This window comes from Diaphorina citri, unplaced genomic scaffold (genome assembly GCF_000475195.1).
Source record: "Diaphorina citri unplaced genomic scaffold, Diaci psyllid genome assembly version 1.1 scaffold289, whole genome shotgun sequence".
Taxonomy (NCBI): domain Eukaryota; kingdom Metazoa; phylum Arthropoda; class Insecta; order Hemiptera; family Psyllidae; genus Diaphorina; species Diaphorina citri.
In genome coordinates, this window is record NW_007377725.1 from 180,016 (window position 1) to 192,310 (window position 12,295).

At 37.6% G+C, this 12,295-nt stretch overlaps 1 protein-coding gene across 1 annotated transcript in view; it reads left to right on the forward strand.

Moving 5' to 3' along the window:
• The first annotated feature begins 1,500 nt into the window (after window positions 1-1,500).
• Window positions 1,501-12,295, forward strand: part of LOC113466542 — a 13,523-nt gene continuing 2,728 nt past the window's right edge. Inside the window, exons 1-3 of the mRNA XM_026822050.1 lie at window positions 1,501-1,516; window positions 1,585-1,699; window positions 2,254-2,387. Coding sequence (XP_026677851.1) covers window positions 1,501-1,516; window positions 1,585-1,699; window positions 2,254-2,387 — 265 coding nt within the window. The remainder of the gene's footprint in view (window positions 1,517-1,584; window positions 1,700-2,253; window positions 2,388-12,295) is intronic.

Genomic DNA, 12,295 nt, shown 5'->3' on the forward strand with positions numbered 1-12,295 from the left:
AGGGATGTAAGTAAATAGTGTGTCGACGTTTATGAAGAATGAAGTTCATAAACTTATCATGCCTAGTTACTTAGGTATATTTTTTATTAGTAGTTTGTCTATTTATTTCACCACAACTCTTTTGTTAGTTTCCAAAATGAACGCGTTCAGGCGTAACTGGTAGTTATGCATGTTACCTATTTATGTATTTTAAATTATTGTGATTATTTTCTGATTCCAGCCTTTTATATGACACCATGTCCTCAGTCTATGCCACCAGATGAATTTAACCTCTGTGTCACCAACATGGCCAGAACAGCATTCCCATATCATATACAAGGTAAATTATTAGCTCTGTAATATTCGTATCAGTCCTATAATAATCGTATCAGCCCTATAATAGTGGGTCATATATGTACATATAATATTCTTGTCAGTCCGATATAATAAGGAACCCTATAAATCCTATAATATAGCCAGCCCACTCAGCCTAGTTAGCTTAGTTGGTAGTGCGTCTGCCTTGTAAGCATTAGGCCGCGGGACAGTTCCCTCTGTCAAGCCTCTTAAAAAAAAAAAAAAAAAAAAAAAAAAAACCTATAATAATATATGTATATTGTATACTTATCAGCCCTATAATAAAATCAACCGCAACCTTCAATTCCTCCTTGTTCTTTTCTTCCCTTTCTTTTTTCTCCTTTCTTTCTCACCTTTTCGTCACCTGTACTTTCTTTTCCTTATCAACCATCTTTCTATTGCTTTGCTGCCATGTTTCTCCTCTGATCTTGTCTTCTTTTTCAACTATGTACTTCTCTTTCCACCCCCTTTTCTTTTCCTTCTTGTTTTTTTTTCCTCCTCCTCCTCCTCCTCCTCCTCCTTCTTCTTCTTTCTCATCAATTTCACTTCTTTTCCTCCTACATTTTCTTTTCCGTACATCACTCAATTCACCCTTCTATTCCTTGCTTCACTGCCATGTTTTCTCCTTTAATCTTATCATCATCTTCCTCTTCCATCGTCTTCTTCTTCTTCTTCTTCTCCTCCTTCCTTTCAATCTTCTTCTTGTTCTTCTCTTCTTCCTCCCTTTCTCCTCTCCTTTCTCTCGTCCTCGTTTCTCATCAAATTCGGAGCGAAAGTTTTTATTAGCCCCATTATATTTCATATTTAATTTTCCACCCGGTCTAACAAGTAGAGGGTGGGGGTCCACTTGGAATAATTAGGGTAAACTATTTTTTTATTATTATTATTATTATTTTTTTTTTCATAAGTAGGATCGTTAGGTACCTATATGGTGGGGGAAATGTCATACCCAATTTGAGACCTCGAGAGTTGAGGGGAGAACTTTTGGGGGCGGAAAACCCGCCAGAAAACGGCCGAAATTAAGCACTTACAGGGATGTAAGTAAATAGTGTGTCGACGTTTATGAAGAATGAAGTTCATAAACTTATCATGCCTAGTTACTTAGGTATATTTTTTATTAGTAGTTTGTCTATTTATTTCACCACAACTCTTTTGTTAGTTTCCAAAATGAACGCGTTCAGGCGTAACTGGTAGTTATGCATGTTACCTATTTATGTATTTTAAATTATTGTGATTATTTTCTGATTCCAGCCTTTTATATGACACCATGTCCTCAGTCTATGCCACCAGATGAATTTAACCTCTGTGTCACCAACATGGCCAGAACAGCATTCCCATATCATATACAAGGTAAATTATTAGCTCTGTAATATTAGTATCAGTCCTATAATAATCGTATCAGCCCTATAATAGTGGGTCATATACATATAATATTCTTGTCAGTCCGATATAATAAGGAACCCTATAAATCCTATAATATAGCCAGCCCACTCAGCCTAGTTAGCTTAGTTGGTAGTGCGTCTGCCTTGTAAGCATTAGGCCGCGGGACAGTTCCCTCTGTCAAGCCTCTTTTTTTACGTATCAGTCCTATAATAATCGTATCAGCCCTATAATAGTGGGTCATATATGTACATATAATATTCTTGTCAGTCCGATATAATAAGGAACCCTATAAATCCTATAATATAGCCAGCCTACTCAGCCTAGTTAGCTTAGTTGGTAGTGCGTCTGCCTTGTAAGCATTAGGCCGCGGGACAGTTCCCTCTGTCAAGCCTCTTTTTTTAGCAGATCGAAAAAAATTGGCTAAATTTCCTCAAAAATTTAGGGTCAGGGTTGTGCTTTTTTTTGGGGTCCTTTTGAGTCACGAGAAAACTTCTTTCTATGAAAAATCATTTTCTCCTGATTTGCTCTTCTTTTCAGGACTGATTTGAAAACGGAGTACTCAGAATATGACTTGAAAATTCCCAGACTCAATTTACTCGGCAATTACCAGGCAGATGGCTTCTTTCTCTTCATGGCGGTTAATGACAAGGGTCCCATCAACATTACTATCGGTAAGTTTTTCTCTCTCTCTCTCGCTCTCTCTCAAGGCAACCATTGTCAGACTTTCTAAAAACCCAACCTATCACAACATGCGTTGTGTATTAGTTAAAAAGACCGAGTTTTTCTGTCGATTTCATTTGTTAAAAACAGAAAAATCACCTCCACTTGTCTCACAGAATCGCGCCCTCATTCACACCTCGTATGTTAGAACACAAAATTTTCATCCGATCCTCCTCCTCTCTGTCCCTCGTTTTCCATCAAAGGCTCCCAGCAGAAAAAAGGCCTAATTACGTCCATCAATCAGTGACCTGACCAGACATCTGAATGGAAAACCGACCTTTTATTATTTTTTTTTTTTCCAAAAGGTCGCCTCTCTTTTTTTTTGCATGTCATAACATCCGACTTTCAGTGTATGGCCAGGTCTGAGATAAATTTGCTTTTTTTTATGTCAACGCAATACTTTGGAAAAAAACTAAATAAAAACAGAAATGAAATATTGAATGCAATTTCAAACAGACATTATGAGAGATACAGGGTTCGACTCGTGTTTATAAACTACCTACACACAACTAGTGGTTCGGAACATGTAGAGCTTCCAGAGTACCTATATAAGGACTCTACGGAGCTATTATCGTTCCCTGTATGTGAGAAAACTTCCTTTATAAGTTGATAAATTTTGTTAAATTTGGACAAACCATTCGATAGTTACGATGAGACAAACTAACTATATGTACAATTGTACATGTACTTATATCTTCGGAAAACATAATCGTGGTTCCACCTATATGAGTATATAAGTAGCTTCAAAGAAATGATGCCCTTTAGAAAGGAAGTAGTGAAAAATGGCCTTTACAAAACCAGTGGAAAATTAATAAATCCACCAAAAAATTAACTAATACAAATAGTTATCTCAATATCCCAGCCCGTTCTCGACAAACACAAGCCTGGGAGAGATTTTATAAACAAAACACCCTGTATAAACTTATGTGATGTGAAACATACACTCCCTTTCACTCACTCTCTCTTTCCTCTTTACTATTTTCCAAAAGTACCTACAGTACATTTCATACAGCCATCTACAATGTTGCACACACATATCTCTTTGTTACTTTCTATTACCTACGTTATGTTAACCTATAAGGATATACTTAAGTACCTAATTAAAGAGTAATTATTTCAGTATTGAAAAAGCTCTAATTTTTCAAATTCAGTGCTAACTGCTTTATGTTTATCCTCCCTTTCAATTTCATCATTTATTATTGTATATTGTCTTAAAATAAATAAACATGTTATTTTCAATCAAAAAAAAATCAAATCTCTCTCTCTCTCTCTCTCTCTCTCTCTCTCTCTAGTCTCTCTCAATCTTAATTTTTCTTTTACATTATTTTACTCACACAATTAAATTACAAACAAATATCTCAAGTTGAATACGAGTAAAAGCATGTGGAAAAAAAATTAGGGTACATAAGTCATACATATGGAGCTGTATACATAAACGTCATACATAAATATATGTACATAAGTCATACATAACTGAATACAAAAAACATATAAGTACATACATAAGTCATGTTTCATGTTATGAGATTTTACATACAGGGTGCCGTTTGTTACTTGTTGACTATTGCTACCTGGTTTACTTTGCTGCCATGTTTCTCATTTGATCTTGTCTTCTTTTTCAACTACTTCTCTTTCCACCCCCTTTTCTTTTCCTTCTTGTTTTTTGTTTTTCTCCTCCTCCTCCTCCTCCTCCTTCTTTCTCATCAATTTCATTTCTTTTCCTCCTATACATTTTCTTTTCCGTACATCACTCAATTCACCCTTCTATTTCTTGCTTCACTGCCATGTTTTCTCCTTTAATCTTATCATCGTCTTCCTCTTCCACCGTCTTCTTCATCTTCTTCTTCATCATCTGTTTCTTCTTCTTCTTTTCCTACAGCTCTTCTTTTTCTTCTTCTTCTTTTTCTACAGCTCTTCTTCTTCTTTTTCACCTAAACCTCCCCTGTCTTGTTCTTTTACTCTTTCTGATACTCCTTCTTCTCCTCCTTCCTTTCAATTTTCTTCTTGTTCTTCTCTTCTTCCTCCCTTTCTTCTCTCCTTTCTCTCGTCCTCGTTTCTCATCAAATTCGGAGCGAAAGTTTTTATTAGCCCCATTATATTTCATATTTAATTTTCTCCTCCTACATTTTCTTTCCCGTACATCACTCAATTCACCCTTCTATTTCTTGCTTCACCGCCATGTTTTCTCCTTTAATCTTATCATCATCTTCCTCTTCCATCGTCTTCTTCTTCTTCTTCTTTTTCCACAGCTCTTCTTCTTCTTTTTCACCTAAACCTCCCCTGTCTTGTTCTTTTACTCTTTCTGATAGTCTTTCTTCTCCTCCTTCCTTTCAATCTTCTTCTTGTTCTTCTCTTCTTCTCTCCTTTCTCTCGTCCTCGTTTCTCATCAAATTCGGAGCGAAAGTTTTTATTAGCCCCATTATATTTCATATTTAATTTTCCACCCGTCATGTTGCCTTTAAACTTCATTATTTCGCGTTAAATTCTCTCGTTCCTTGTAGGGTACATAAGTCATACATATGTAGCTGTATACATAAACGTCATACATAAATATAATGTACATAAGTTATACATAGCTGTGTACATAAGCGTCAAAATATATAAATACCTATATGTAGATAAGTCATATTTCATGTTATGAGATTTTATATACAGGGTGCTTTTGACTATTGCTACTCAGTAATCGGTAGGTATTGTGTGACTTGATGTTTTTCTCAAACTTCATCACTTTGCGTCCCATGTTAATAAGAAAAGCCTGAAAACTCGTCAATGTAGTGAGTTTGAATGTGACATAGGTACCTACTTACTTAGTTAGCATCTTAGGAAGAAAATATTTAGTCATGTCAGTTTTTCTCTATCTAATAAATTACCTACCTATCTCTCTGCCTCTGACCATTATGCCCCTTGCGTGTTGGATAACGTAGGTACCTCTTGAGACTCCTACCTATATGCTATGTATGTATATATCAGGGACCTCATTTAATACGCCTATCCCCCCCCCTCATACATAATATAAATATATGTACATAAGTCATACATAACTGAATACATAAAAATATATAAGTACATACATAAGTCATGTTTCATGTTATGAGATTTTACATACAGGGTGCCGTTTGTTACTTGTTGACTATTGCTACCTGGTGTTATGTGACGTGTTGTTTTCCTTAAACTTATTCATTATACTTTGCTTAGATTTCTCCGTTCGATGTTAGGCCAGCCACTCACTTCCTATCTGGTAGACCTGACAGGTAAGGCTGAAAAGATCCGTCTTTCAGGTCTACCTGATACCTACCTGATAGTCAGTGGCTGGCCTTAATAAGAAAGCCTGAAACTCGTCAATGTAGTGTGAATGTGACTTTCTGTAAAACATACCTATTACTTAATACCTACCTAGCAGTCATGCCAGTTTCTATCTAATGAATTACCTACCTAATGTTATGCCCCTTGCGTGTTGCATAACGCACATACATAAGTATTAGGTAAAGGTACCTATACCTACCTCTGGAAACTACTCAATATCAGAGACCTCATTTTATACGCTCGTTTGCCCCAAATTAGATCAATTTCGGTAACTTCCAGTATTCCCAGTGAGATAGTCCGAAAATTAATTAAATGAAAAAAGTTAGTTGGTAGTTTTTTTTTCCAAGCCATCACTTATCCTTATCATAATTAATTATTCATCGATCCAGAGACTTGTAACACGAAAATCGTACATTATGCTGCACAATTCCCATCCCATACGATAATGCTGACGTTGCGTGCGGAAATATTTGATAAATAGTAGCTATCTTCAAGGGAAATATGTTTGCAGTGCAGGAGGGGAGGGAGGGAGGGACCAAGGGGGTGAAGGGAGGGGCATTTTTATTCAATTTAAGTGACGTCACGAAAGCATGACGTCAGAGGAAAGAGGAGGACAGGAGGACGAGGAAGAGCAGGAAGAAGAGAAGAGGAAAGAAGAAGGTAAGTTGAGAAGAGGAGAAGGAGGAAGAAGAGACAACAGGAAGGAGGAGAAAAGAAGGCGGAAGAGTAGTAGAAAAGAAGAGGAGGAGACGGAGAAAGAAGAGGAGGAGGAGAAAGAAGAGGAGGAGAAAGAAGAAGAGGAGGAGAAAGAAGAAGAGGAGGAGGATAAAAAGAGGACGAAGAGAAGAAAAAATCCAAAAAGGAAATGAGACCCAATAACCTATGTCAAGAATTTTTTCCAAGGAATTTCGATAGGAACTAGGAACATTACTACAGCATCATAAAAATTTCACAATTGTGGAGTTCACACAGACACACAAGACGTTAGAGTGAAAAGCGAACCTCCAATGAAATCGTGTATGAGGGTTCACAACCTGCAGGTCGCTATGATCCAAATCAATGTGGAGTATTGGAACCTCCTCCTTTTTTTTTTTTTTTTTTTTTTTTTTTTTTTTTTTTGGGTTGAAATAATTGTTAGTTCTTTCTTCTATGGAAAAGGCAGCAAAGGAAGAAGGATGAGGAGAAGAAGGGCACGGTTGGTCCAGTGGTAACGCGCTTGCTTGCCATGCAGAAGGTCCCGGGTTCGAATCCCACCATCGACAAACGGGTTACTTTCTGGTGTTCTCGTGTTGACCCAGCACCTAAATGGGAAGTATTGTGTCTCTTCTCGCCCATCTGATGAGAGGCATACTACGGGATGGACATGCTACGACACAGGCCACAAGCGTCTAATGTAGCAGTTGTTCCATTGCTACGAAATAAAAACGGCGGTGGAACACTCATCTTTAAAAAAGAAGAAAAAAAAATACCTAATAATAATAAAGGGAGGGAGAAAAATTGTTAGTTCTTTTTTTCTGTGGAAGAGGCAGCAAAAGAAGAAGGATAAGGAGAAGAAGGGAGGGAGAAAAATCCTTGGTTCTTTTTCTAGAAGAGAGGGCAGCAAAGGAGGAGGAGGAAGGAGGAGGAGGAGGGGAGGGAGAGAAAGTGAGTTCGTGATTTTTTGTATGAACTGTTGTGAAGTGAAATAATTTCATCTAATTATAAACGCCAGTGAGCAGAGGGCAGAGGCAGCGTTTCAAAATGAATAATGAACAAGGTAGGTATGTCTCAAATGCATTATACTTTGCCTAGATTTTTCTGTAAAACATACCTATTACTTAATACCTACCTAGCAGTCATGCCAGTTTCTATCTAATGAATTACCTACCTAATGTTATGCCCCCTCAGTCTCGTTTCTTTTTCCATTACACCCCAAAGCAAAAACAAATAAGAGAGAGAACTAATAAGGAATAAGAAAGAGAGAGAGCGAATAAGAAATGTGTGTGGGTGTAGAGACGATAACTCATACTCGTACGTCTGTACTGTGAATATTGAATTTCGATATTCGTGGAATTCGGGGGAGAGAGGGAGAGAGAGAGAGAGAGAGTGAGAGCTAATAAGAAATGTGTGTGGGTGTAGAGACGATAACTCATACTCGTACGTCTGTAGTGTGAATATTGAATTTCGATATTCGTGGAATTCGAAGAGAGAGAGAGAGGGGAGAGGAGAGGGAAAGAAAGAAAGAGAGGGGGAGAGAAAGAAGGAGAGAGGGAAGGAAGAGAGAGAAAGAAAGAGAAGGAGAGAAGGAAGGAAGAGAGAGAGGGGAGAGGAGAGGGAGAGAAAGAAAGAGAGGGGGAGAGAAAGAAGGAGAGAGGGAAGGAAGAGAGAGAGAAAGAAGGAGAGAGGAAAATAAGAGAGAGAGAGAGATTGATTGATTGATTGAAAATAATATAGGTAGATCTTTATTTTTTAAAGTAATTTACAATAGTATTCGATCTCCTAAGCACCTAAGCTAATTATCTAATTGCTTAGGGCAAGGCAAAAAGCCAAGAGATTGAATGTGAGAGTATCCTCAAGTTATCCAAAATCCAATCCTTCTGCGCACTGCGGCAGAGTTGCGGTAGATAATAATCTAGCGACAAATACGAATATTAGCACGTTGAATTGCGCTTGCTTGCCATGCAGAAGGTCCCGGGTTCGAATCCCACCATCGACAAAAATTTGTACTCGTTTTTCGATTGCTCGATAATATAAATGAAACTTTTGTTCGTATGTTGTTTGTTTAATTTATTAATTTCTATTTTTTACTTCTTTTTTTTCATCAAAAGACCAAATTGCCAGCCTAGTTAACTTGGTTGGTAGTGCGTCTGTCCTGTAGGCGCTAGGCCGCGGGTTCGATTACCGCCCGGGGCGGATTTTATCCTGATGGGATAATGTTCGTTCTCGGAACGGCTGGCTTTCTCTTATCCTGTCTTCGTTCTCTCTTCGATTTCGGGACGATAACACCTTAGCAGTTACAGTTCCCTCTGTCAAACCTCTTAAAAAAAGACCAAATTAATAAGAGTTATTTATTTTTCATTTTTTCCCAAGACATCTCTTATTTTATTCATAATTAATTAATAATTATTCATCGATCCAGAGATTTGTAACACGAAAATCGCATAATATGCTGCACAATATCCATCCCATACGATAATGCTGACGTTGCGTGCGGAAATATTTGATAAATAGTACCTATCTTCAAGGGAAATATGTTTGCAGTGCAGGAGGGGAGGGAGGGACCAAGGGGGTGAAGGGGGGGGGGCAATTTTATTCAATTTAAGTGACGTCATGAAAGCATGACGTCAGAGGAAAGAGGGGGACAGGAGGACGAGGAAGAGCAGGAAGAAGAGAAGAGGAAAGAAGGTAAGTTGAGAAGAGGAGAAGGAGGAAGAAGAGACAACAGGAAGGAGGAGAGAAGAAGGCGGAAGAGTAGTAGAAAAGAAGAGGAGGAGACGGAGAAAGAAGAGGAGGAGGAGGAGAAAGAAGAGGAGGAGAAAGAAGAAGAGGAGGAGAAAGAAGAAGAGGAGGAGGATAAAAAGAGGACGAAGAGAAGAAGGAGGGAAATAATTGTTGGTTCTTTCTTCTATGGAAAAGGCAGCAAAGGAAGAAGGATAAGGAGAAGAAGGGAGGGAGAAAAATCGTTGGTTCTTTTTCTAGAAGAGAGGGCAGCAAAGGAAGAAGGATAAGGAGAGGAAGGGCGGGAGAAAAATCGTTGGTTCTTTTTCTAGAAGAGAGGGCAGCAAAGGAAGAAGGATAAGGAGAAGAAGGGAGGGAGAAAAATCGTTGGTTCTTTTTCTAGAAGAGAGGGCAGCAAAGGAAGAAGGATAAGGAGAGGAAGGGCGGGAGAAAAATCGTTGGTTCTTTTTCTAGAAGAGAGGGCAGCAAAGGAAGAAGGATAAGGAGAGGAAAGGAGGGAGAAAAATCGTTGGTTCTTTTTCTAGAAGAGAGGGCAGCAAAGGAAGAAGGATAAGGAGAAGAAGGGAGGGAGAAAAATCGTTGGTTCTTTTTCTAGAAGAGAGGGCAGCAAAGGAGGAGGAGGAGGAGGGGAGGGAGAGAAAGTGAGTTTGTGATTTTTTGTATGAACTTTTGTGATGTGAAATTTCATCTAATTATAAACGCCAGTGAGCAGAGGGCAGAGGCAGCGTTTCAAAATGAATAATGAACAAGGTAGGTATGTCTCAAATGCAGTTTTGACAACTTCAAGTTGGTAGCTAACTTCAAGTTAGTAAACTTTACAGAGTCTACGTTCATTTCTACAACTGACATAGTTTGCCAGCCTGGTTAGTTTGGAGGGTAGAACGTCTGCCTATATAAACTATAAGTCGTGGGTTCGATTCCCGTCCTAGGCGAACCCAAAACAGATAAGACTTAATCTCGGAACTTAGACGCAAAACCCTACGTACGAGTCAACCATGTAAAAAAAAAAAAAAAATATTTACTCTACTCAGAAGTACTCAGAAAAAACCAAATTACTTCATATATTGTGTTCCAGGGGACCCTACCAGGGGCGTGCCCCCACTAGATCCTCTACCAGTGATTCGACTGGATTTGGAAATCCGTAATCCGCCCCTGAAAGTTACCGTACTAGATGGCGTTATGGTCGGATTGAAAGATTTGGATATCCAGGCGTCCAGGTAACATTCTCTTATCTCTTAACCCATTGTGTTCTCTTATCTTAGATTCTTTTACACTTTATGTTCTCTTATCTTATCTACTTTTAGACTTTATGTTCTCTTATCTTATCTTCTTTTACACTTTATGTTCTCTTATCTTATCTACTTTTAGACTTTATGTTTTATTATCTTATCTAACCCATTTGTCCTTTGTTCTTCTTCTTTTCTCTCTTAACCCCTCTTATCTCTAACTCTTTTATCTTTTCTCTTTATTACCCTTTTTTCAAATCAAATCAAAATCAAATTATGGTATCTTTGTGCTAAAGCAGAGAGCTTTCTCACAACTTTGTGGGTATCACAGTATTACGTATGTGAGAAAACTTCCTTTATAAGTTGATAAATTTCGTTAAATTTGGACAAACCATTCGATAGTTACGATGAGACAAACTAACTATGTACATGTATATCTTCGGAAAACATAATCGTGGTTCCACTTTTAGGTAGGTAACTTCAAAGAAATGATGCCCTTTAGAAAGGAAGTAGTGAAAAATGGCCTTTACAAAACCAGTGGAAAATTAATAAATCCACCAAAAAATTAACTAATACAAATAGTTATCTCAATATCTCAACCCGTTCTCGACAAACACAAGCCTGGGAGAGATTTCATAAACACCCTGTATAAACTTATGTGATGTGAAACATACACTCCCTTTCACTCACTCTCTCTTTCCTCTTTACTATTTTCCAAAAGTACCTACAGTACATTTCATACAGCCATCTACAATGTTGCACACACACATATCTCTTTGTTACTTTCTATTACCTACGTTATGTTAACATATATAAGGATATCCTTGAGTAATCTATTAAAAGTAATTATTTCAGTATTGAAACAGCTCTAATTTTTCAAATTCAGTGCTAACTGCTTTATGTTTATCCTCCCTTTCAATTTAATCATTTGTAATCACGTAATGTAATAGAATGTCGCGTGATGTTCACACCAGATTTTTTCTTCTCTCTTTTATACACACACAAACACACCTGACATATCTAGATACATAGTAGGTACATACTTGAAAACATGTAAAATTCATGTTCGTGCATTTCACTCTATGTCCTCTTATCTTATCTTCTTTTACACTTTATGTTCTCTTATCTTATCTTCTTTTTCACTCTATGTTCTTTTATCTTATCTTCTTTTTCACTCTATGTCCTCTTATCTTATCTTCTTTTACACTTTATGTTCTCTTATCTTTTCTACTTTTACACTTTATGTTTTATGTTCTCTTATCTTATCTCCTTTTTCACTCTACGTCTTCTTATATTATCTTCTTCGTCTTGTCCATTCCCTTTCTCTTTAATGTTCTCATCTATTCTTTTCTCACATCCTCTTTATTTTGGTCTCTTATGATCTATCTATTATGGGACTGGTTGCTCCTCTCCCAAGAGAGGAGCATGGCAACACTGCGACCTCTGTAGATCTATTGTGGCCAGTATTTTTTCCCCTGCCCAAGCTGCTATACCCTGGCCTTGATGGAACCTAGAAGTACCTACCCTCACTGGTATATTTCAACCTCCCCAGTTTATTTCAACCTCCCCCAGGTCTCTTATGATAAGACACCATAACTGTTATTTTCGATCCCTGCTCTTATCTCATCTTCTGACTTCTCTTTCTTAATGTCCTTCTCCTTTCTTTTGGGGGAGTTAGATTAGTAAGGTTATAGGGGAAGGTTGTCATCGTAGGTTATTGTTATTTCATTGAAATAAAAATTATCCATCAAAGTCAAATAAAAGTAGGTCTTCGTCTCTTTTTCTTTTTCTTCTTGGTCTTCTTCTTTCTTCTTCTTCTTCTTCTTCTTTTTCTCCTCCTCCTCCTAATTTGCTTCTCCTCTCCCTCTTCCTTCTTTTATTATCTTCTTGTG